Consider the following 24,877-nt stretch of genomic DNA (forward strand, 5'->3'; position numbering starts at 1 on the left):
CGCCATCAATCGGAAGTACAATTCACTGTTTGCGGGTCCATTTTAACTTCCTCTCCATCTTCTCTTTCTCTTTTTCTCTTCTTTTTCAACTAATTTTTAAGCCCAAAAGTGTTAGAAGGGACCAATGTTTTGTACCCTCTCAACTCATAAAAAGTATCTCGCCGACACAATTATTCTCTCCTTTTTGAAGACCACCTACTAAACGGGTGAAAGGAGAAAAAAGAGTAATTACTTGTTTCCGATGAATGAAAAAAGAATGTGGGAAACAAGGGGGATGAGCCGATTCGGAAAAAGAGAGAGCCGACTAGGAAGAACATAAAACCGGTTTAAGTAAAAAAGGACAGTGGGAAATGGACGGGAAAAGGCGGTAAAAATCAGACAGAGCAATTAGGAAAATGAAAGAGACTCGGGATTAGGTCAGGAAAAGAAATGAATCGTAAAATCAAAGAGAGAGAGAGAGTGCGGGAAAACATTGGGAGCAACCGGTTGGTACTTGGAGAAAGGAAAGAGGTATCTAGGAGTAATTGGGGATATTCTTTTGAGAAGATTCTGTTTCAGAAAAGCTGAAGCTTCAAGAAGAAAAATAGTCTCCCTTGTCACATCAAAAATGCGTTTTACGCAACCGAGAAACATGGGCGGCTCGTTTCTGTAATGATGGAACTGGTGGGACAACACATTGATAATTCCACGCAAAATGGACGCGTGCGATGTCTTGGCAATTGAGTTAGAGACCACCAGGGCGGTAGAAAGACGTGGAAAGCATTCCAAAGGGACCCTTCGATTCGATTAACCAACTCTCTCAACTCACTATTTTGCACTCATAACAACAGATGGACATGTTGGAAAGAAGAAGAAGAAAATAGATTAAGTTAACACCTTCTGGAAAAGAGTTTCAGATGATTCACATGTTATGAAATAGGGAAAAGTAGTACTGTAGATTTGAGAAGACACACCTGTTGGATGAAGTAAATCAATTTAAAAAAAACGGATCGAATAAGGAAAATGTACAAGAGAGTTCTATCAAAGTTCTATTATTTTCTGGCCGAAAGAACTCGCAAGGGAGTCCTTGAAACCATTTGAAAATGTGTTCAGACACTGAGAGAATTATTTCTCAATTCATCTGATTCATGCTCATAGATTATATCTTCATGTTTTGGAAAGAACTTGAAATTAGTAACATCTGGACACACTTTCTGACCTTTTTCTTTTGAAATAAAAAGATCTTGACGAAGAGGGAAAAAAGAAAATAAAAATGCAATCAAAGCGTTTCAAACTAAAACCTTTTTGCAATTTTACTTGCGAAAAGATGCGCCGACGGCGACAAATTTCGCAGGAAAAGAAGAAGAAAAGTAGAAGATGAGAATGAGTAAAAGAGCCGCCACTAGTATATTCGGAATAAGTTTGGAATTGAGTTGAAGATTCTGGAGTTTTGAATGGAAACAAATCATCAGATGAACTGAAATTTATATATTTCATAATCATTTAAGACACAGAATATGTTTCATGATTTCAGAAATCGATTGAGATCTAGTCTGATTCTGGTAGCTGGAAAATAAAACTGAACTATATGGAATATTGCTGAAAACCGGAAACAAAAATTTGACATCTGAAATGTTGGAGAAGTGGAATAATTGCTTGTGTACCTTTCCTGAAAGAATATTGGCCGTACCTATCGGTTTTCTGACGTAAAACTATATTTTGAAAGCTCGGGATAATCTAATTTTCGATTGTTCTCGTCTTTCTAATATAAATATTCTGAATCAAACGAGAAGTGATTAAAATAAAAACTGAAAACAAGAGAAAACAAGAAAAGATACGATTGAAACCAAACGGAACAAGTGAAATGAGTAGTCTCACCTCTTTCGAGCTCTCATAAAATTTGAAGTGAGAACATCATTTGCCGCTCTTTTTCATATTCTTGCTCAAACATGTTTTAACTTGATCGTTATGTTTTGTTTTTCGTTAAATATGAAAAGAAAATTAGAAAGAATTCTGGAAAAAAAGAAGTGAAGAAAGAGGTGATGGAAACATTTATCCACCTCATATATCACTTCGTAACGTTCAAATAACATCCACGAGAGGGTCCAGTTGGCCACCAAAAAAACATTTTTCTCTTTTTCTTTCGGATGAAAAGGTGTAAAGTTTCCACGGAACAACATTCATGTGGTTATCAGTTGAAACATATGTTTCTATCTCTTATGTAAAGAATCAAATTTCATTTTTACGTTTTCTCTCGTTTTTGTGTGTTTAAATTTAAGTTCCAATTCGTTGATAATCGATTACTTTCGAAGAGAAATCGCTTCGACTTCTGACTCTGTAATTCTGCAACTAAAACACCACGGATCGTTGTTTCCTTCGCCCCACATATTGTCTAAATAAATTAATTTTCTTGACATTTGTTGTTTGCCGACTGGTGTTCCCGTTCTTGAAATAAGCCACGCCCTCTTTCAGCTGATGTATTTAGAAAAGCGCTGGGAATTCGTCCAGGATCGTTGACAAGACAACTGAAAAAGAGCTTGGCTATATTTGAGAGCTTTAACTTCAGCCTGTGAACACTATGTAAAGAAAGTTTATTTCGACAATATATTTAAAAAATCTCTAGATCACTGTCAATTTTCAATTCCAATTGTTGAAACATTTTATTTTTGTAGAAACAACGCCAGAAGTTTCAAACAGAAGAAATTTTACGAGACTTTGAGAGAAAAAAATAGTTGGTTAATAAATTAATAAATTTCATTCAAACCATTTGTTATCTCGGAATGGAAAACAGAGGTAAACATATTACGAGTACTGTAAACAATACTGTATTACAGCATGCTTTATGAACCAAAAAGGGCTCTAGAAACTAAACGAGAATGGAAAAGGGGAATGGGGGGACAATAAAGCTGTAAAACCCGCGGATCAGAACTGTTAGTACTTAGAAGGGATAAAGGCGAAATCTCCATTATAAAACAACAAATAATCCGGGGAAAATCAAGTAAGAAATTAGGAGCCAAGAATTATACTGAATTGGGAAATAGGAGTCATGGAAAAAAGGAAAATGAAGAGGACCATATCAATAATGTACAGATAAACGAGTTTGGAGAGTAAGAATTTAGGCGGGATGGAAGGAATGAAAAGGGAAAAGTGAAGGTATTGACTGGGCTGTTGCTAACAGGAATGTGACGAAAAAATCAAGAAAAAGCAAAAACAATCGAGGCACCAATGGCACGAAAACGGATACTTTGGGAAGAAAGGCAATTGAAGAAGAAGAATGGGACGTCTACACTTCACAAAATCACGGTTGACGGCTTCTAGCTCTAAAAATTAAACATTCCAAAACTAAACTTAGATAATTGCGACTATATTAATCTACCTTGTCACCATTTTGTGGTCAGCGTTTTCGTCGTCGAATTGCGTTACTCCAGCTGTTGCAGATGTAACGGATCCTCTCTTTCTTTTCGTAGAAGCTTGGAGCTCTTCATCGACCGTTCTCGTGTTCTTGCGTCTAGCAGCTGCACGAGTCTTTTTGGCAACCGATGTATCGGTTGGTTCTGGAGTAGCAGTTTCACTTCGATTTGTACCCTTAATTTGAAAAAAAATTATTTTGATAGATTGAAGATCAAATTGTACCTCACTGGAAGCCGCATCATCTTCCCGTTCAGCTGCCAAAACAACTTGTTCAAGTTCATCGGATTTCTTCTCAGTCTCCTCGTTCGTTTCATCTTCATCTTCGGTCTTTTTCTCGTGTTCATCTCTCTGAAACAAATCAGATTTCGATCAGAAACTTTTTAGATAGGAACTAACATCTTCAGACATTTCACTGTCTTCTACAGACTCCTTTCGTTTAGTCGACTTCGTTGAGACTGTTCCCGGTGCCTTACGTGGTCTTCCTCTCTTTGGCGTGTCCATGATTGGAGTTGACTTTTCCTCGGTTTCAACGTTCCCTCCGCCAATTGGTCGGAGGTCTTCGAACATATGACCACCGTTGCTCAATTCGGTCGTAGGTGTTGGAGTTGCGCCGAAATCTTTCGATTGGTTTGAATGATCATCGAGATTCAACAATGTCGTTTCACTACTACCGTAGTCAGCTCCATTTGCGAAAGAAGAATTTGATGATTTATCATCAGTTGACTGACGAATCAGAGTGTTGGAATACGAACGACGTGGAGAATATTCAGCAATAGTCATTCCAGCAGTTCCTGCACCCAATGTTTTCTCATCTTCAAAAACTGTTGACAGTTTTGAAAGAAGTTCTTCGCGTTCGGCTCGTTCCGACGGCTGAAAACAATTAGTATGACCGAAAACATTTTACAACTAGTACAAACCGTTAGATTCACTAAGTTCTTATCTGTGCACCTTGTGAAGACTTCTTCATCCACTGCCATGTCGATGCATTTCCGAACGGTGGCCAACGATATCCCCATAATTTGAGATGTCCATTGATCAGGCTTCGAGAAAGGAGAATTGGCTAGTGGGTGTCGTGAAGGCAATCTATAATAATTTAGATTGTTAAAGTGTTATGATTCATTAAAGTTTGTAGCCAGAAACACTCTACTTTTTTCTACTAATCTTCCAAAGGAAAGCATCATTTCTTTTTCGTTAGCGACACACATCACTCATAGGGATGGTTTTAGCAACAAGGCGTAACCCCGTGTTGAAAAGCTCTCAGAATTGACAGCTGAAGATGCTGAAGACGTCTGATGATGATGATGAGCCATTGGGGAGAAAGGCTGAGAGAGTACCTTCTTAGTAGAGACTCAGTTAGATGTAAGGCCCTGAAACCAATCGGGTCACACGAGAGGCGCCATAGCAAGAGAACGCATCGACTAAGGAGGGTGCGCAAGAATCGTCAAGGCTTTGACGGACACGCCAAGACGACGAAGGCCAACCAACCAACGACAAATGCTGCTCGTTTGTGCTGCTCACGGGGCACATACATACTCACTCGTGCTCCTCGCATACATACAGACCAGAGCTCGACAAGCTGCGCTCAAGCGCGAATGGAATGCCAACGGCTCGTCACAAGACAAGACTGCTCGGAAGACTACATAAGTATATATCCCTTCAAAGTGAGGAGGTCAAGCAACATCCATTATCTTACCTTTTAACAAACTCTCTGTGGAAGTGACACACTCGCGAAATCAACATTCTGGACTGTTCACACAAATGAGGACGGCACGGTTTTCGGCCAGCATCCTTCTTGGCTTTTGACTGAACAACATCTAGAAGTGGGAAATCTGCCATGTCAGGAAAAATGGAACCATCAACATCTTCATTACTGTTGTTGTTGTAACGAGGCGAACTCTGAAAAAGCTATTTCAAGAATTGATAGAATCTTTTAAGAATAAAAAACTTACTAAGTCATTATGCTTTTTTCTCCGATGACCTCCGCCGTTCACCGAGGATCCTTCGTTAGAGTTTCTCGGTTTTGAAAAGTTGAAAATTGGAGCACTCCCATTACTGGTGGGTGGGGGTGCAGGAATTTGGTTAGTTCCGTAGTTCATTGAAGGAGAACTTCCTAAAACGATTGAAATAGGAATCTAATTAGAATACAATGAATATTTACCAGTCAATGGGGATTGTGTATTGTAATATGGTTGTTGTTGTTGTTGTTGTTGTTGTCCATGCATTCCAGGTGGCATCATCGGTGCTTGAGGTTGGATGTGATGATGTGGTGGTGGAGGACCAGGAGTTGGATAATAAGGATTCGAAGTAGGAACAACACCGGGTGGTCCGTTTTGATGAACCATTGATGGAGGAACGGGAGCCGCGTAGATATTGGGGCCTCGTTGATAGGCATTCAAGTTTGTCATTTGCCCATAGGGTTGATTCCTGAAATAGGTGTCTGATATATACATACTCATTATTCATAATATGTGACTTTTTCTTGTTAGTAGAATGCAGTCTGTGCGGAAAACAACTGTTCAGGCATATTTTCAATAGTTTCTTACTTGTAGTGAAATTTATTTTTTTGTTTCTCTTAAAACTTTTTCTGTATTAATCCTCTATTGGGCAAGAATACTGCAAACCCCTCTACTTGTCAGGACCCCGCGGACACTTCAGACGCATAGCATAGAGTCCCTATCGAAACAAACGAATAAGAAGAGGGAACGAAGAGACGAAAGAGAGGCTTCATTCGTTTCTCTTTTTCTCTAGCTATTCCATATTATATGGCACGCCAGATACTTCTCTCATCGTCCGTCCGTCCGTCCGCCTCGACAACCGCATTTGCTTCAGCCACCCATTCAGTCATCCATTGCCTGCGCCTCCACACTATTTCCGGATACGCCTCGCTCTGCGTCTACCATCTAGTGGGAATCTCTTAGTCAACGCGCGACGGCGGCGGCGACGACGGCCGTTTCCCGTGTTTCCTACATGGTATTGAGAAAACGATGGGAGGTTCACGAATAGCTAAGATACTAATACACATGTACACCTTGAATACACTCAATCAAAAAACGAGTCAAGCAGTTTTCTATCTCAAATCGAGTAACTTTCAATTACAGTCAATCCGAATCCTCATTCTTATTCGGTAATTCTAACAGACAACATCAACAGTTGAGCAAAGACTACATTCTAATTGTCCACACATCACAGCAACAACTCGATATCATTTCATCGGAAACACGACGACCCCTTCAATCATTTCCTATCGAATTGTTTCGGTATCATACTACGCAGTTGACAAGCAGGCCAGCCCACAGTCGATTGAAACCCGAAACAAGTTTGTGACTGCGTGTGGTGGGTGCGCGGGATCCAATAATCGGTTGGTTCCGACAACAGAAACGATGGGGATCAGCCTTCTCTGTCCGCTCAACCAGATGCCATAATAATGATTTGCTTCTTTCTGGGGAGGGGTTCATAACTACTTCCCATTCATTTTATTCTCATGTACACCCCTAACCGCGGAAAGAGCAGATAATTTATTTGCATGGATCACTATGGGTAGTAGCAGAATCGTTCTAGTTACAAATCAAAACTGACTTACCATGAAGAGCTGGGAGATGAATTGTGAGTCTGTTGACTATCCAAATTCATTATCTGCCTAGTTTCTTCTTCGTGTGGGCGCATTCCCATTCCGTAAGGCTGAAGTTTCAATTTTCATTTAAAAATTTTTGATAATGGAAACTACCGGAACGAATCCTGGAGGAGGGGTACTCCTAGCTAGATGCTGTTGTGCAGGAGGTTGATAGAACTGCATCGTTTTGGGTAATTGTGAATTTTGGCTGGACGGCTGTGGTTGATTCCCGATAGCACTGAAAGTCACGATGAATGGTTGTTGAAACTCTGAAAAAAAAACATGCGTGATTATTCAAGAAAACGATGTTTAGATGAGAATCTTAAACGATAGAAGGAATGTACTAGGAGAAAGGGAGCCATCTTCGCTTCTATCTCATCACATGACGAGTGTGTGCGAGACGAGTGTATGTGATGGGTGTGCGTGTGCGTGTTCTTGAGGAAGAGTCCCGGGGTCTGAAAGGCGTCTGCGGGGAGCGAGCGCGCCATCTCTCTCTGTCCGTAGGATCGGCGACGGAAAAACGGAGAAGTGCATAGAGGAGAAGCGCCAGCGAATCAAGAGGCGCAGATATCGGTGTACAGTTTGGGGAAGGAGGGCATCATACATGGTTATGAAGATAGAGAGACCGCGAAACTGAAGCTATGAAGAAAACAACCGATTCCAAAACTACATTGGGTGGAGTAACCGAGCCGAAAAATTTGAGTTCAGACAAAATATAGATGATACAGTGACGCTGAAAATGTATACTCAAGATTGAAAGAAAATGCTTATTGGGTTATCATTTAAGCTTTTGTTAATTCAGGTTATGGTGAAAGGCTAAAACAGCTTTTCTCCGGAACTTTACATCAAATCCACCACTGCTATATGATCTAATACAATGGTGCAGAGATGCAGAGAAACGGGAAACGCTGCTCGGGCGGGCGTGAGCTTGACAACACGCATGATGTTGGGAAAGAATCGGTCGGACGGAAGAGAAGCATGCACTGACGAAGCGAATGATGGGCCAGGACCGTTGGATGAACGGAAGAGAAGAGAAGCGGAGAGAGTTAGATGTAATGGTTGGTAGTATTTCTATTACGTGGCAAGTAGTGTAATGTAAATGTAAATTTTTCTGAAAGAATTTTGTCCTCAGAAAATCCTGATGAAATACTCCGAAAAGAACGATAGCTATAATTAATTTAATACAGATAGGAATGAAGTATTACCGTTCAAGTTAAAAACGCTGAGATGAATAAGCTTATTGAAGTTTGAATGAAGATCATATTTTTCGGAAAGTGTAAGCAGCTGAAACCACGTATACTTGTAGAAACTGAACAATTATAGTTTCATCACTATGACGAACGGGCAACGTAAAGCAAAAATGGTAGTTCAACATAAGTCATACGGTAGGTCATGAAACAATGGTTCCTTGACCGACAAAATCTAAATCTAACACTCAATCAATCAAACTGAGAGCATGTATCGAAATAGAAACGAAACGAATAATGGATATATGTATACCGTGGCAACGCCTGCTGTTTCTCGATTCCATCGAATGTTTCCCGATGTCAATACTTGCTGAAGCCAGAACAAGAGAATCCGTCATTCATCTGCTAGTTCCATGTTACCAGCAGTACCACGGGACTGGCAAAGGGAATGGGAATTGAATGGTGGGAGGGGAAAAGAGAGATAGAGAGGAAAAGAAGAGAAAAAGTAGAATGGATGGGAGTGAAAACGAGGGAAAACGGGGAAGGAAAGTGGTGGTGGCGACAACGAAGACGACGACGACAACGAGTGCGGTGGCCTCCGGGGGCGAAATAGACGGGCGAGTGGCACATACGAGAAAGGAGAGAGTCCCTCGTTTCCCTCCGACGACTAGTCATGGGCGGCGCGGCAACGGGAAAGTGGCGACGACGAAGACCGACCAACCGACGATGGCAATGAACGGAATGGAGAAGAGACGACCAACGAGGGTCAAATCGATACAACCGGAGAAGGGTTGAAGAAGACGAAGATGGAAAAAGTAGAATTTTAGTATACGTGGGACGAAAGCCGGGGGGCGGAGCTAAATGCGACGAACACAGTAACCGCAATGGGACAGAAGAGAACACGAGGCACAGGTAGTAAGAGCAAATCAACAGTACTGGACGCGACCAGAATAAAAGTGTTTTGTCGAAAAGTACCATTTGAATGGTCTGAAGTGTATGGTCACCTGTGATAGTGGGTCGAATGTGACGACATATTGGGGAGACAGGAACAATTGTAAATAAACAAAAGTGAGGGAGAAGGCTATGGAACCCCTGTTAAGGTGATTACTAGATTCAAACAGCTTACGATGCTCGGAATAGCGCCGAGAGTAAATTCTCGGATTTAGCGCGATGAAATTCGGAAATTATACTTAGCGGTGTTTTCTATGAGTTTTCCACCTTATTAACTTTTGAAGTCATCAAAAATGGTTTACATTGCTACGGCTTTTTTAAATTTGACTTATTGAAATTTCAGAATATTTAAATTTTTAAACCCTGGATGGGATGAAGGAGTTTTTTCAAATTAACCTTGATAAACTGGCTTCTTAACTGGTTGCATGAGCAATTTCTCAAGCTGGCTTTTCTGATGTTTAGTTCCACAACTGGATGACGTCGCTGATTCAACATCTTCTTTATCGTTAACAGCAGCCGTCATAGCGTCGCCGATTTCTCCCTGCAAAGTTCCATTTCTTCTCTGCGTTTCTGCGAACGTTTTTTTTTCTCTCACCACGTCGGCGATGACAATTTCTTCTTCTTCTTCCCCTTTCCCCTCCTCTTCAACTCCAGCAGTATCGCCGCTGTTCGCCAGCTTCTCCTCAGTCTCGTGTCTTCCGATACCATCTTCCGAAACGTCTGCGTCTCTGTCTCCACTGTTCGACATTGTCTCGTTTTCGTGAAATCGTCGTTCATCCTGTAAATACTTATTTTGCCATTTGAGATGATGCTCAAATAGTCAGCGCGGGACAAGAGAAAACCATAACTTGAAAAAAAATAGTGAATGAACATGCTTCACAATCAAGTAACAGAAAAACAAATTTTGTCGCAGTGTTGGATTAATATCGAATTTTTTTTTGAACATTTGGTCTTAGTAACTTTGCAGCTCATCAAAAGTCACGATTACCTGATGTAACTTTTGTCTCAAATGATATGAGTTTTCATCACCAACTCCTCCCAGAACGTCGGTGGTAAGGTCGAAACAGGGAATGAAACGTTGAGGAACATAAGAAGAACTTCTTTCCCCACATTCATCGGATGGAAGAGCAGTCGAAGGTGTTGCTGCAAATTGATTGGAGGAAAAATACACAAAACTTTGGGAAGGAGAAGACAAAACGAAAAAGAGTTTTCTGCTTTTCCCAATCGGCTTTAGTATTTCTTTTTTTGAAAACAAAATTTTCGACATTTGAGAAATTATTCGAAGCATTTCCAAAAGTTTGTGGTCATGTTGAGAGAGCGAGTGAGAAATCGAAATCCGACATGAAATCGAGAAAGAGAAGAAAAAGGAAAATGAGAAAGAAACTGGATTTTATACGGCCATAAACTGACTGATGGCTGACTTTGGTGCTTGTTTTTGTTGCGCTCTTTTTGTCAAACGAAATTCTGAATGAGTCATCAAATTTGACTTATGATGTTGAAAAAACCAATAGAATAGAAAATTATTTTCGTAATTTCTGAACAAAGAACTCCCTTGTTTTAGGGTAACTTATTCGAAATAATGTCATTCCGGGCCTCCAGCAGTATAATACTAGCGCATAAAAATTTCTACATTTCCTGATTCGTCTTTTATTGCAAAACTGATAATTTTATTTGAGCAACAGAATTCCTAGGCAGGATAAGGTTTTTCAGTTCGAGACAAAACGCGAAAGTGAATGGGCGAGCAAAGAAAAGAGTGGAAAAAAAGAAGAAAAAATGAGCAAAACTGGCGAGCCAAAACGCTTGTTTGCTTCAAGTCTCATTTTATTGAGCACTCAAGAGCTCACATTTCGTGTACAATTTTTCTGACTGAATTTTTCATTCAATTTTTCTTTTTTCTCAAATTTCTATCTCTTCCCTAAGCCCTGCTTCTGACCGACTCATGCATATTTCTCTAATGAGCTTTTTTCATTTATCTAACATCAGATCTCCATAACAACACTACACTCATTGGAACTACTACACGCTTTCAGGCGTAAAATTTAACAGAAAAGGAAGAGTAAGGAGAATTAAATGACAGTTCACAAAAACCGGAAAGGAAATAAACTCGAATAAAAACTAAACCGACCCGAAACGTTGTGAAATTACATTTTGAATAAAAACTCACTATGTTTTTCTGCACTCTTCGAAATACTGGATTTGCTATCAGAGCTCTTTCTGGAAAGAACCAAAACATGGAAAAGCTAGTTGCGATATCACTCACGTTGACAGGGACTCATGGAATTTGTATTGAATAGCACCAGTGTCTGTTTCATTCTGAAAGTTAACTAACACTTATGTCTTAAAATATTCAGAACATCTCCATTTTATTCACTCAAACGCTTACACATTTTGTACCCACCGGCAGAATATACTGGCTTCCAAAACTGAATGAGTATCCGGGAATGAATGCAACAGGAACTGGAGTGGTGGGCTGTACCTGCAATTTTAAAAAATTGGAAAGAGAAATAAATTGTTGATAAATAAAACTCACAAAAACTGGTTTTTGGAGAGCTGTGGCGATAGCACTGGTTTTTTTCTGGCGAACCATCGAAACAAATGGCTGAAAAGTTAAAATTATACTTCACTTTCAATAAAAATTGTTTCGAATATTACCTGATGATAGGTCGACGATATGGAAAATCCATGAGAATAGCCTAAAAACAGAAGAAATGAGGAAGCGGAAAAGAATGGAAAAGGCTGATGTGAGAAAGGATAGAAAATGTGAAAGAGAAAATTGCGAAAAGGAGGAAGAAAAGAGAATAATAAGTTCTTTTCTTCTGAACGCGCACGAAAATTTTTCGTCTTTTTTGATTAAACGTTACTTTGAATAATAGGGATAAGAGAGTGAGAAAGAAAAAAGACGGGAGAGGAGCTAAAGAGAAAATCTATTGAAGTCAGCGTCAACTTCAGGTGAATATGCTTCTTTGATTATTTTCGCTTATTGCGGATATGAAAATTCAAAAACACCGCTATTAAAAAAAAACACAATCGTTGAGCACTCCAGAGAAAATTTGTAGAAACTGTTGAACACTTCAGAGAAATATTACTTGCCAGAGCTGTATTGATCGTGCTGTAGAGTAGCCTCTGGTTTTATCGAAGTATCATAGTACGGAGGGCTGATCAACACGTTAGAATCATTCGAAGCAGCTTTACAAGTTGAATTCGTTGATTCTTGAATTTTTTCGTCAACTTTTGCAGTCTGAAAATTTTAACAATTTATGGGATAAAACTCTCCAAGCCCCACTTTTCTCAAAGCTTCCACATCAATTTCACTATGAGTCTCTTTTGTTTTCCCGTCGTAATCATTTTCTACGTTTGAATTTTGGCTCAAATCTGACATTTCGGAATCTTCGTCATTATCGGCGGCTGGATGAATTTCTTCAGCAGCAACAGCAATAGATCTGAATAAGTTCAGAAACAGAATGCAATCAGCGGAATGAAAGCTACTTACTCATCATTTATTGTCCAACCTCCGTTTAAGACGTCCGATAAACTTACGCTTGAATTCATTTGATGTTTTAGAATTACAGCTGTTCGATGAAAAAAAGAGGGATTGCGGGCAAACCCCGAACAAAACCAAGAAAACGTGGAGCCATGCTGTCAAAGGTCACAGTAATTCAAAGGAACATTGACGCGTTCTCGTTCGGGTTTCGCCACGAAAACAGTCGTACGGTTATAAAATGAATATTTCCTCTTAGAACATTTACAAAGTAGAACTGTTGTATATATTCTCACTATATATTCTCTGAAACTTTTAGAAGTTTTGATCTAGTTTATATTTAAAAAGTGAGCGAATTTTAATGCTTATCAGCTCATTTTGTTTGGAACGCTATCTAAATCGAATAAGTTTTGTAATCAATATATGAAAATAAGGATATCGGTTGCAAGTTTATTTTTAAAATAAACAAAACCCGTTCAAATTACTGGTGTTAAAGACGGTAGTGTAAATAATATAAGTATTGTCAACCGGTAAAGTGATAAACCATTAGTGAAATGTTTGTGATTAACAGGATTTAATTGGTGTCAGAAGTACAGATGAGTTCACTGCAACGCATTCACGATTGTAGAGTTTCGTTCGCAAATGGAGTAGAGCAGGTAGGTGCACGGATAGAAGAATGTGTACGATGCAGACTCCAAACTGGCTGGCGACTTGTAGCTGGCGGCACAATTGGCGAACTGGGTCCAACCGTTGGAGAGTGGTTTGTATGGTTTGATCAACCAGTTCCTGAAACAAATACGTGTTTTAAACAATCGGATATCGTAATGTTTCAGAAATGTATGTTCACAAAACGGAGGTGATTTCATGAATATATACTTACATTTTTGCTGGATTGAGAGCTCCCTCGGTCTGCCATCTTGGCAACTGCTCAGTCTTTTCATAGTGAGTGAATCGAATGAGTCCAAGCCAAGAGAAGTAAGCTTCTTTGGAATGAGAACGAACTGTATCCCACTCTTCGAGCGAATTGGCCACAAACAAAGTCGACTGCTTCTCGAAACACTTTCTTTCAGCTTTAGCGAATCCCAGCAATTCAGTCTCGATCCAGTAACACGAGTCGGCAAAACGAACCCATCCATCTGGACATTGCTCCGTTTGATTGACCGCAGCTGGTGGTTGACGAGCAGGGAACGCAATGTCCTCGAATGCAGTTGTTCCAAGATCCTTGTAATCCCAATTGTGGAATCTCACTTAAACGAAAATATTGTTTGGGAAAACAGAGTAAAATGTAAACTCACGTCGTTGATGTGGTTGTTCTTCCGTGTTTTGCAGCAAAGTGTCTGGAGCTTCTCCACTGCCATCGACGACATCAACGGGGGCAGCTTGGCTGAATAGAAGCCCCGAAAAGATAGTAGCGACAAGAAAATAGAAACGCATAGCGAACAGTGAACGCAAACGAAATGGTACAAACTCGGCCTTTTATAGGCATTTCTCCCGCTCAATATTTTGATTTGAGCCTAATTTGGCGGGTGCGCGGGCGAAAAATGTTTAGATCAAAAATAAATTACAATTTTTTTGAATATAAGAATAATTATATTTTAAATATTTATTCGAATAAATATTTAAAACATTTATTTTCAAAGCTCTGCAGTGATATTCGTTTTTTCTCGATAAATACAGTAATCGAGCAAGCTGGTCTTGAAGCGACCACTTGAGATTATACTGTCTTGATGATTATTTCCATTGTCCTTGATATGAGAAAAAATAAATTGATTGAAAAGTATTTAATTTTTATGGAGTTGGTGCTGTACATCCGACAGACGTTACAGGTCTGAATAAATAGAGTTTGTAATTATGTTCATCGAAACGAAACTCACACTGTTGTCGTCGGAGCAGGAGTAGTGTACAGATAATCGCCATCCAAGCATGTCATACTTATCGAGGACAGAGAAGTTGTAACGCCGTTGTACTGAAATCGTAAGGTTATAAATGAATAAAGAATTTTGTTTCTTTATAATGAACTTACGATGACAGAAGAAGTTTGAGAAGTTATTTGAGTTGTACAAGTCACAGTAAGTGTACTACCAGAGGGATCCAATACCAGTTGTACGTCGTCCGGTGTGGCAGTCTGTGTTGGTTCCGCACATGATGAAGTTGCCTGAAAAAGATAAAAATAATGATTGAGTAAGATTGAAAACTTACTGCACCAGCTGAGTTATTAGTAGCCATGCAGGCGAGTGTGGAACTGAATTGTAGTATCAAAAGAGCGAAAATCGAAAGAATCATGAGGAATGCTTTGAACGTTTTCTCATTTCGAACCCTACTATTTGTACCTTTTCTTGGTAATAAAACATCAAAACATAAAACTAATAAATCACTTTCTCCGAAACAAACGCAAATTGAATTTCCAACAAATAGTAGAGATGAGGTGTAGATCTATCCGGATCTGGACTTCGATGGTAGAGAAGTACCAATTATGGGTTGAAGAAACAATCGGAACACTTTAATAGATCCAGTAGGAGAAGGTATATCGAACTTTGTAACTCATTCATGACGTGGAATTTGACACCTGTCACCTGATTCCTTTTTCCGTCGAATTGATACGTCTCTTCAGAAAAAAAGAATGAGTTCAGACTGTCAGCCGGCTGTCACTGATAAGGCTGATAAGGCGTTTTTCGCATCAAAACTGTCCCAAAAACCATGCATTTTTTGTATTCGCACCCAACATTTTCTGCATAATGATCAACGATACGTCGTCTGAACGGCATCATTTAAGGCACAAACACATGGTGTCAGATGAGAAAATACAGAATACAGCGAACGGTGAAACGGATTCTCTTGATCCATATGAAGTGAGTTTGTGGTTTTCTTTCTCAACTTATAGGATTCATCGGGGTTTTTTATTATTATTTTGAAAACGAAAAGAATATTTGAACCTTTTCTTCCAAAATGTAGGTTTGGTTCAAGTTCCTACTGTAAATTAGTTATGATGAAATTATGTTTACTACTTTCGTAACTTTTCCAGATGGAATCCCGAATGAGAGCACAAATCGAGAGAAATAATGAGTGGATTGAAAAGATGTCTCCAATTGTGAAATACAAGGTAACCTAACTTTATCAGATTCTTGCACAAAACGACATTCCAGATTCAGGAATATATTCGAAAGCAGCGAGCAAAGAAGATGCAGAGAAGAAAATTTTCATTGGCATGTGGACTCAATCATCGTATCAAACAAGAACCAATGCCACCACCGTCATCAACTTCTTCCTCGAGAAGGCGCCAAAAGAAACATGGAGAATCTACATCAAAGCATCGGCATATGTCATCAACTCCAGTTTTGGAGCGAAATCTGAGTCAACCGGATATGTCAGATCCTCGTAAGAGTGCATCTGTTTCGAATAGAAGAAAATCAGCTCCAGCTAATAAAATGGATATGAGAGATTTGGATGATTTGGAATAACTTATTTTTTGAACGGTTTCTGAAACTTCTTGGTTCATAGAACATATTTATTTTGTACTAATGTTGTCTGGAACAAATCCAATTATATTTTTCTAATCATTTTCGAATAAAAGTTCTAAACTTGTTGATTCTGGACTAGATTTTGTAGGTCTATATCAGTATGAATCTAGAACGGCTACAGTAACCTATGGTTGTTATTTTGAGTTTGAATCTCCCTGTCACTTGTTCAATTCCTGTGAAGCCATGGACATTTTCCACCTCCGTTCCTCAAGATATATCACCGAACACAATCTCTCGATTTGCGTATTTGCGTATCCAATTTGTATGACCTTTTATGGCAATCATCCACACCTTCTTGTCTCTTTTTCCTCTTCTTTTCCTTCTTCTTTTTTATCTTGATTTACGTATTCACCTCAACTCGTGTCAACTCTCTCTGCATCTCTTCTTCTCATACACTGTTTTCAGAGATGAGATGACAAGTTTCGCTCCCGCTCCGATTGTCTCTTGTCTAATTTTATCGTCGTTTACCTGATTTATTGTCGTTCCCATAAAGAATTTTTACATTGAAGACTAAGAAAAAACAACATGAACGATTGGTTTTTTAGAAAAGAAAACTTTAAAAAGACCTGAAGTAACTGCGAAAGAGAATTTGGCGTGTTCAGTTAAAAAGATTATCCGCTATGGGAAGGTGTCTCGGAGCCAGAAATCATCCCAAAGCTTCGATTTTTACAGAGTATGTAGAGAAAATCTAGACATTCTGTTTCAGTTGACATAATTTTAGTTCCGACTCATCTTGCAAAGTTGTTGTCATATTTTAAGAAAATTTTTAGGAGGATTTTCAATTATTCCGCTGAAACTTAAACCTCCAGCCGCACTACAGAACCTTTTTATTATTTTGATTGTATAGAGATATCGTGCGAAAAGTTGTCAACTACAAGCAAACAAAAATATACTTGTTCAGCTGTAAATTAATATCAACATCTACGAAATTACAGTATATGCATATGCTCCAATAATGAAAGTTTCTTAGAATTGTGTGAAGTATCGTAACCTCAATTAAAAAATATGACTTCAGTTCTCCTTTGAAATAAACCATTTGTAACAAAATTACAAACACCTATTCGGTTTGAAATCGCACACAAGAAAAAAAAAGAAAAAGAAGAAGACATCAACTATCAACTATCAGGACATTTTTAGCAAGTAATGTTTCAGATTCAATCGTCTTCTATCCAAGAATACATATAATTTCTCTAGGAAAAAATGGTGGCAACCTACAAAGGACATCTCCCAACATTTTGGACCCCAGCGACCCCGTTCATTTGGAAAACCGAAAGAATCCTGGGACATTCCTTGAAATTTTGACAAATTATTTCTCATTTGATATCTGGGTGGCCCTTTTCTCTGGCTGACTGATGACACTAATCGATCGTTTCTTTTGGCGCCACCCGTCTCTTTTAAGGAAGACCTCCCGCAGTGTCCCGCCCATCTTTTTGACTTTGTGGGTGGTCTTGATGGGTACGGTATTTCATGTACATGTACTCAATGTTGATGTATTCATTTTTTGAGATGTAATGAGTTCATTTGCAGATTGAGTGTTAATTAGTGTTTCTAATATAAAAATCTTCATTTTTGTTATCATAGGAAACAGATTTTTTCCAGTTTTTTTTACAAATGAAGTACCGTAGTCTTCTCTTCATAAGTTTTTCCTGGTAGTTCTCTAAAAACGTCTCATAAATCAGTTGCAGTAGCTCAATAAAAAGAGAGCATTTTAATCAAATCACAATAAACTTTCATCGTTTTTATTCTTTTTTCAGGTTTCGTACTAGGTATTTAATCAACTTTTTCAGAAGTTTTTTGTTAAATTCACATTGATATAAAAGCTTCTGGTAGCTTAGATTTAATATCAGAATATTTTGCGTGTCACTTTTCTTTTGATATAGGTTTAGGTTGAAGCTAAGCTTGACTTGGAATCTATCAAAACTATTTAACTTTTCAAAATTTCAAATCAAACCGGATTTCGGTTCTCAGATTTGATGTGCATTTACTCCCTAATCAACAGACGTTGACTGAAAAAAAGTTCAGACAAAGAAGAGGACAAAATCATGAGAAGGTTTCAATGAACTCAAAAAACTCCTTGATTATCTTTCCGTTGGGAATATTCTCTTTACTCTTTTCATGTAGGAACCATTTGAGAGAACTCTATGCTCAGAGTATGAAACTTCAAATTTCATAATTGTAAACTAGTTTTCTGATTTTTTATTTTTCATGTATCGTTTTTCTGAATCAAAGATAAAAATTCCATAATCAATAGCTCATGTTTCAATTATCTTCTGCCACTTTTCTTTCTTTTCAAATAATTCCTTTTTTCGAAATTCTCCTCAAACTTTGCGAATGCAGACACGATAAGATCTTGAAGCAAAAAGGTGGTTACTGTATCTTCTTCTGAATTTCTTTATTCCTCAGAAACACGTCTTCTCACCAATCGTCAATCGACCACTATTTTCCTCCCTTTTTTTAGATTCTGAGTTAGAAAAAGCATACTGTAGAAATTGTGAAAACACTGGTTCAGGTTGTTCAAAGAACAATACTAATTTCTTGAAAAGAAAAGACACTTAATCAAATTAATGGAACAAAATTCAAAAATTATTTTTAATTTCATGTTGTTTTCTTTAGCTCCGCCCACTTTTCAAATTTCAGAACAAAAGTAATATTGTTTGAAAGATGATAACAGTTATAATAGGTTTTCTACACCTTAAATTCCTTCTGAACACATGTTCTGACCGACTCATTAATCCCTTTATTTGCTCATTTCTTTTTACTCTTGCCGACTGGAAACACGTGTATTTACTGTGTTCGACACCTTCTTCACACTGTTTCCTTCTCCTTCTTCTGTACATATTTATCCACTTTCTATCCAAATTTCTTTTATTTTTCCAGAAATGCCGTCTTTCTTGTACTCGGATACTGAAATTGAATCCGATGGAGGAGGTCCTCGGTTCAAGACAAACGTGAGTTATTCAAATCGATGAAGTTGAAGTTTTGAAATACTTTCTTTTAGAAAAATAAACCATTGATGGAGAAAAAACGACGAGCCCGAATAAACAAGTCGCTATCTCAACTGAAACAAATTCTGATTCAAGATGGGCACAAAGTAAGAGTCACTTTTTTTTTAAATTAAAAAATTGATTCCAGAATTCTGCTCAACACGCGAAATGGGAAAAGGCGGATATATTAGAGATGACAGTAGAATATCTTCATCAAATGAGATCATCTCAAGCATGTCTGTCATCTCCATCCACGTCTTCCAACCCAACTCCGCCCCAAATTCCAACTCCTCCAGAAGAAAAACCAATTCAGATGACTCCACTTATTCCAACTTTCATGAATCCTGTAATGCAGCAGTACATGGCATTCCAACAATTGGCTCAACTTTCAATGTATTCTCAGATAATGAATAATCCAATTGGATATAGAGAGAATGACTCTTCGTCCAAGGTTGAATCAATTAACTCAAAACAAGAAGAAAAGAGTATTTGACGGGTGTTCGGTAACTATTTATTTCGTTTTCGATCTTTTCGTTAGATTCTCTTTGACTTTGAAATGTATCTTCGTGTTTTCCTGCTTTTTCTCTCCTATCAATCCGTAGTTTCTAATTCTAGTCATTCGTTCTTTAATTCATGTTTCTCTATTCTTTTCCCTGCTTTACTTTCCGCTTTCTCTGATTTAAAAACATTTTCAAGAGTTTGATAAAACATAATTTTTTTGTGAACTGTTCAAGTTGAAATATTGCAGAGATTAGACCTTCTGAGTATAAATTTTTAAGACGATTCTAAGCTATAGTAATTCTTATGCTTTTCGTTTTTTTCACAGTCCCTGCAGAAAATATCGTTCGAGATTTGAAAAGCAACCTACTGTAACTGACTTCTCTCGGTAATTATATATCCCTTACTATCCTTCAATTTCCCTTAAAAAAATACATCAAAGGTAACCACTTTTAATGTTTCATCAGTTTATGTCTGGAAACTCACTTTTCATTTTTCTTCATGTGAATCTAGAGAAGAAAAGATGGGCGGAGTCTCCCTTCACTCAGAGATAGTGGATGGCTGAACCCGCGAGGCGTCCGTCGTTCAAATGTCTTTCAATTATGTGTCCTCTTCTTCATTTTCTCTTCTTTATCACCAATGGGGAAAACATTCTCGCAAAAAAGAAAAACTCTGGTCATTTAAAGATTGTTTTTTGAAGTGTTCGTAGATTCTCAGATTTTTGATCCTCATTTTTTTGTTTGATCATCTGCAAAATACGAGAAAACGGAGAACTTAAACTAGTCGGAAAATTTTTCCTGTAAATTTTGTGCGAGAAAAGATTGAAGAATTCAGTTTATTAAAGGATGAGATTTGAAAATTCAAGGGGAATTCGTACCCGAATGTAGAAGATCAACCGTAAGTACAATTAAAGAGCACAGGGAATTGAATGTACAATAAAAAGTGGAAAAAACTAGAATCTAGCGATTGAAACCCGTAATCATGTAGTATCTAAATGATCGAATTATTAATAATATAATCTATTCGTGAATTCCGCAAAATCGATTCGTTCTGACCCAAATTGTTCTATATGGAAGTGCTTGAGCATTGGGTCTATCCAATGGGATTGCCAGAAGATCTAATCGATAAGTACTTGCTGGATGAAGATTTTCAATTGTTGTTTCGATCAAAGATTGAGAATCAGCATGAGTTATAATTGGGGAGTGAGTGTAGCATCCAACGAGAGTTGAAGAAGAAAGACCCCCTTCGCAAAGATTGTCAGCCTGAAAAAAGAGACTGTGAATAAACGTAATGACCTTGAAAACCGTACCAAACTGACGAGTTGTTCCAAGAAATTCGAGTTTTCTTTTCTTTTGTAAACGCAGTATTTGACGTGACTGTCGTGAGCTCGAATCCATTGAATTGAAGCAGAAGAACAACTTCGATCAACAATTTTCACACTGAAAAGAAGAACTCATAACTGGGAAATTTAAATCTTTTAGACAAACCTCGTGTCGTCTGGAAGGTTTGGATACGGAGACGTTTCGAAGTCAGTGCTTGCCCAAACTCTGATTGTTTTCGAGCTCCCATCATCATTTACAATTTGGAATCGAAGATGTCCACTTCGAATATTTGTGACAACAAATCTGAAATTCTTTCTTGTTTCTCTCTTCCAACACCATCAATTATGTACCTTCTGAATCCGGAGAAGGAATCAGTTCTCTTCAAAATCTTTCCGTTCCGAAACAAATTGATACGTACGAGTCCATCGCAAGCGTGCACAATGAGCATTGCCTGCAAAGAAAGAAGAGAATGGAATGTGGATTTGTGAGAATAAAAGTCAGTTGGCTTCCCAGTGATGACGTCAATCGAGAGGTAGTAAACCCATATGATAGGTTATTTTGGGGAAGAGAAAAGACGATGAAAGGGTTAAAAATAGAACAGAATGGACTGGATTTCCCCTCTTTTTCTTACTGTAATACTTATTGATGAGAACTTTTGAACTTTCAGAAAGTATCAAAACACAACTATATAATCTATAGCAAGTGGAGAGTCAACTCACTGATTGTGTCGCATTTCCTTCTGGAATTGTATTGACAAAGAACTTTAAATTGACGAAAGTTCCCTTCTTTGGTTCCAATTCAACTTGTTCCAATTGTCCATCAGTTAACACTCTTGGAGCTGATTTCTTTTGTTTTCTCGGAACATTTCTAGTGACTTTTCGATGAGAGACAATTTCAGTTAATGGAGATATATGAATCGTTTGAACTTCATATGCAGATGATGTTCCTCTCTTATGATCTCTTACGAATACAGTCACATAGTATGTTCGGTCTCTTCTCAAATGTCCAATAACCACCGAGTTATTCGTTTGTGGAACACATTTCACAGTCTCCACACCTTCTTCCACGTGGTCACACATTCCAGCGAATTCTGGGTCTTGACGAGAAACGATAGTGCAGATACGGTAACGTCCTGGTTCAGCATTTCTCACTTGAGGGGAAATCTTCCAATTAATTTGAGTTGAAACTTCGTCTCTTCGTGAATATGAATTGTCGTTGAGTGTATTCGTGGCAAGACGTGTATCATGTGGAAGGGGTGGATATTGATCTTCGAGACGGAAGAGTGATGGAGAGAAGAAGACTCGAGCAGATGCAGATGATGAAGATGTACGAATAGTCAGAATCACTTCTGAAATGTAGTTGTTTGGTGAAAGAATTCGCAAGAAAACTCACTTCTTGGTAGCCGATGGGCGAAGAAAGTCATTCGTTTCTTATCTTCTTCGCCAGCAATCAGACGGAAGTTTTCAGATTGTTCCAAAGAATTCGAAATATCGGAAACAATTCCGAATTCTTCCGTCAGTGTCATTTCTTTCTCAACCGAGAAAAGTTGCCAGTGAACAGCAGCTCCACATGGTGTCACATACATGAAGAATGGGGATGCGTCGTTTGAAATATGGAGATAAAATCTGAAATTTCGCTAATTACATCTTTTCGAATCGGTAATCTCGTTACCTTTTCTCATGAACTCTTCCAGAAAGATCGAGAACACTTTCAGTATTTTCGGAAAGAACCGAGTAACTCATCGGAGTAATGTGGAATGATTTGCATAGTTGTGTGCAGCAAATAAACATTAAAAAGAGTTTGAGCATCATCTGAAAAAGAGAGAGAATATGTATATGTTTTTTGTGAAGATGCGCAACAGAAATAAGAGAAAAGACACATGGAATCCGTTGGGATTTAATGTTTATATATAGGGAGGAAGATGGAAAAGAAAAGGGAAAAACCGGAGAAAGAAGAATTTTTTGTTTTTTTTTGGTGTTTAGTTTTGTCCCGAAAAGGGAAAAGAATACCTCAGAAAAATAAATAGTCTCTAGAGATATTTCGGAGGTGCCAAGCATATCGGATTAGTTGGAATCTAGGTTACTGAAGTTTTTGAAAGCTGGAAGTTTCAGTTTCAATCGAAGAGTAATGTAGTAAGAATGATTCCTATGTGGGTTACTGCAAGGCTGTCAAAAAGGCCGTGGGCCGATTCTATATTTCAGTTCCCAGCCATAGAAAATTTTCGCTTCTTCAGGCGGCCTTGTAGAGGACCAAAAGATTTGTCGATGTACAAAAATTCAGCCCATTTGGTTAATACGCGGCCTCGGCGGCCCTAAAAGCCGTGGACCGCGGCCGGCCGTGCGACAGTCTTGGGTTACTGTAGTGATAACTAGAGAATAAAGTAATCAGTAGTGAAGTAGAATGAGTGAAGAATGAATGGATCTCTTCCTCGTCTTCTTCTTCTTCTTTCTTTCCACTGTTTTTGAATGAAATCATAAGAGGCGGGTCTTTTGAAAAGATGCCCCTTCTGAGGGGACCTACGGGAGGTCAGACAACATTCCGTCTATTTCTCGAATCTCTATTCGTTTCAAATGATCTATCCTATTCTCTCAGTGTCCGCCCAGAAATAGCTGGAATGTCAGGAATGTGGCAGTTGTCATTTTCGACGAGCTCACCGAAGAGAGATGACTCTTCTCTTATCTTTTTGTTATCACTCAGAAGTCAGGAGTAATACTATTAGAGTACGTGAGGAGAGAAGGGAAAAAAAGTAATGAATGGAAAAGAACAATAACGTCATAAGAGGATCATGTTGCAGAATTTTCTGAAAAAAGAAGAAGAGTTCCGGAGAGAGAAGATCATCATCTTTAAAACTAATAAAGATTCTGACTTCTGATAAATATGAAGTTTCAACGAAGATGATATCTGATTGAGATATGAGAGAAAGCTCTGCAAAAATCTAGATAACTTTTGTTTTATCTGCTCAGCTGAATGTCTGAAAGAACAAGAAGAACTCATGAATACCATTGAATCGAATGAATGGTCCTTCTTTGATTCTTATTGAAGTTCTGACAGGTTCCATCACAGGCTTCTCATCATTGTTTTGCTATTTTTCTCGATTTGAAACGTTGAACCTAAAAACTTTTATTAAAAACATCTGTATCGGGCAGTCGGTCTCAAAGCCAATTCCGTTATATTTCATTATTTCCGTTGGGGATAACATGGATATGACTCATTTTTGCCCAGTTCTTTCATCAGTTCATTTTTTTTCGAAATATGAGTTGTTTTGCTTCTAATATATTTATTTCCTGAAAATAATGTGACTCATTTCTTGACGAGTAACGATGTATTTTACAACTTTGTAGAACTTTAAAACATCCGGTGTTCCTTCTCTCTCTACTCAAACCACGTCACCGAATTCCACGACAAGAACACTCTAATTTCGAAAGGGCTCTCGTTTCATTTTTTTCATGTTTCCGGCCATCTGCTAGAGTTGTGTTGTCATCAAGTTTGTAAACTCCCGGCGCAGCGAGGAATTCCTTCGGATGAAACAGAAAACACGAAGAAAAAAGAGATATTAGAGAGCAAGAGGGGTAAAGGGATAAATTGCTCGAATTCCACAATATCCCTTTGATATCACATGTGTTCAGTAAAATTTTCAGGTCATAGGATACGTATTATGAGAGGAGCAGCAGTAAGCGATCTCGATTGGAATGTTGTTTTGTCAATCAAACTTCAATTATTTTGTGAAAATTCTTACTCGATCAAAAATGCTCACAATATTTCATAACCACAATGGAGAATACACAATAATTGATCTGGTAGAGGTCAGACAAGTGAGCACAATGATACTTGCTCAGGGGAGACTATAATTGAAGGAGTAGAACAGGGAAAAAGCTCAGAAATAAAACAGGGCAAAGGAGGGATTGGGGATGTGTTCGAGTATACACAAGGACGAATAAA

General features: G+C 38.3%; 7 protein-coding genes across 7 annotated transcripts; 2 read left to right on the top strand and 5 right to left on the bottom strand.

Moving 5' to 3' along the window:
• Positions 1-3,277: 3,277 nt before the first annotated feature.
• On the bottom strand, positions 3,278-11,725 carry GCK72_014321 (uncharacterized protein; the record flags this gene model as incomplete). The annotated part of the gene is made up of 17 exons (XM_053730240.1): positions 3,278-3,299; positions 3,356-3,564; positions 3,613-3,738; positions 3,787-4,260; positions 4,308-4,473; positions 5,084-5,286; positions 5,340-5,500; positions 5,549-5,814; positions 6,971-7,068; positions 7,115-7,269; positions 9,535-9,679; positions 9,734-9,916; positions 10,127-10,281; positions 11,303-11,352; positions 11,399-11,451; positions 11,537-11,614; positions 11,669-11,725. 17 exons carry the CDS (start codon positions 11,723-11,725, stop codon positions 3,278-3,280), a joined length of 2,601 nt encoding a protein of 866 aa, XP_053585012.1.
• A 495-nt stretch (positions 11,726-12,220) lies between these two features.
• Positions 12,221-12,687, bottom strand: GCK72_014322 (uncharacterized protein; the record flags this gene model as incomplete). Its single annotated transcript, XM_003102786.2, has 3 exons — positions 12,221-12,376; positions 12,422-12,578; positions 12,629-12,687. The coding sequence occupies 3 exons, from the start codon at positions 12,685-12,687 to the stop codon at positions 12,221-12,223; spliced, it is 372 nt and encodes a 123-aa protein (XP_003102834.2).
• Positions 12,688-13,218: 531 nt separating this feature from the next.
• Positions 13,219-14,050, bottom strand: GCK72_014323 (uncharacterized protein; the record flags this gene model as incomplete). Its single annotated transcript, XM_003102666.1, has 3 exons — positions 13,219-13,402; positions 13,497-13,863; positions 13,912-14,050. 3 exons carry the CDS (start codon positions 14,048-14,050, stop codon positions 13,219-13,221), a joined length of 690 nt encoding a protein of 229 aa, XP_003102714.1.
• A 354-nt stretch (positions 14,051-14,404) lies between these two features.
• GCK72_014324 (uncharacterized protein) lies at positions 14,405-14,899 on the bottom strand (the record flags this gene model as incomplete). Its single annotated transcript, XM_003088596.2, has 4 exons — positions 14,405-14,444; positions 14,491-14,582; positions 14,640-14,771; positions 14,816-14,899. The coding sequence occupies 4 exons, from the start codon at positions 14,897-14,899 to the stop codon at positions 14,405-14,407; spliced, it is 348 nt and encodes a 115-aa protein (XP_003088644.2).
• Positions 14,900-15,351: 452 nt separating this feature from the next.
• GCK72_014325 (uncharacterized protein) lies at positions 15,352-16,074 on the top strand (the record flags this gene model as incomplete). Its single annotated transcript, XM_003102657.2, has 3 exons — positions 15,352-15,465; positions 15,639-15,716; positions 15,760-16,074. 3 exons carry the CDS (start codon positions 15,352-15,354, stop codon positions 16,072-16,074), a joined length of 507 nt encoding a protein of 168 aa, XP_003102705.2.
• Positions 16,075-19,013: 2,939 nt separating this feature from the next.
• GCK72_014326 (uncharacterized protein) lies at positions 19,014-19,611 on the top strand (the record flags this gene model as incomplete). The annotated part of the gene is made up of 2 exons (XM_053730241.1): positions 19,014-19,082; positions 19,267-19,611. 2 exons carry the CDS (start codon positions 19,014-19,016, stop codon positions 19,609-19,611), a joined length of 414 nt encoding a protein of 137 aa, XP_053585013.1.
• A 1,024-nt stretch (positions 19,612-20,635) lies between these two features.
• Positions 20,636-22,749, bottom strand: GCK72_014327 (uncharacterized protein; the record flags this gene model as incomplete). The annotated part of the gene is made up of 7 exons (XM_003102705.2): positions 20,636-20,878; positions 20,926-21,055; positions 21,104-21,241; positions 21,289-21,389; positions 21,658-22,286; positions 22,331-22,563; positions 22,610-22,749. 7 exons carry the CDS (start codon positions 22,747-22,749, stop codon positions 20,636-20,638), a joined length of 1,614 nt encoding a protein of 537 aa, XP_003102753.2.
• Between the last annotated feature and the right edge of the window lie 2,128 nt (positions 22,750-24,877).

The sequence above is a fragment of the Caenorhabditis remanei genome, chromosome IV (genome assembly GCF_010183535.1).
Source record: "Caenorhabditis remanei strain PX506 chromosome IV, whole genome shotgun sequence".
NCBI lineage: Eukaryota > Metazoa > Nematoda > Chromadorea > Rhabditida > Rhabditidae > Caenorhabditis > Caenorhabditis remanei.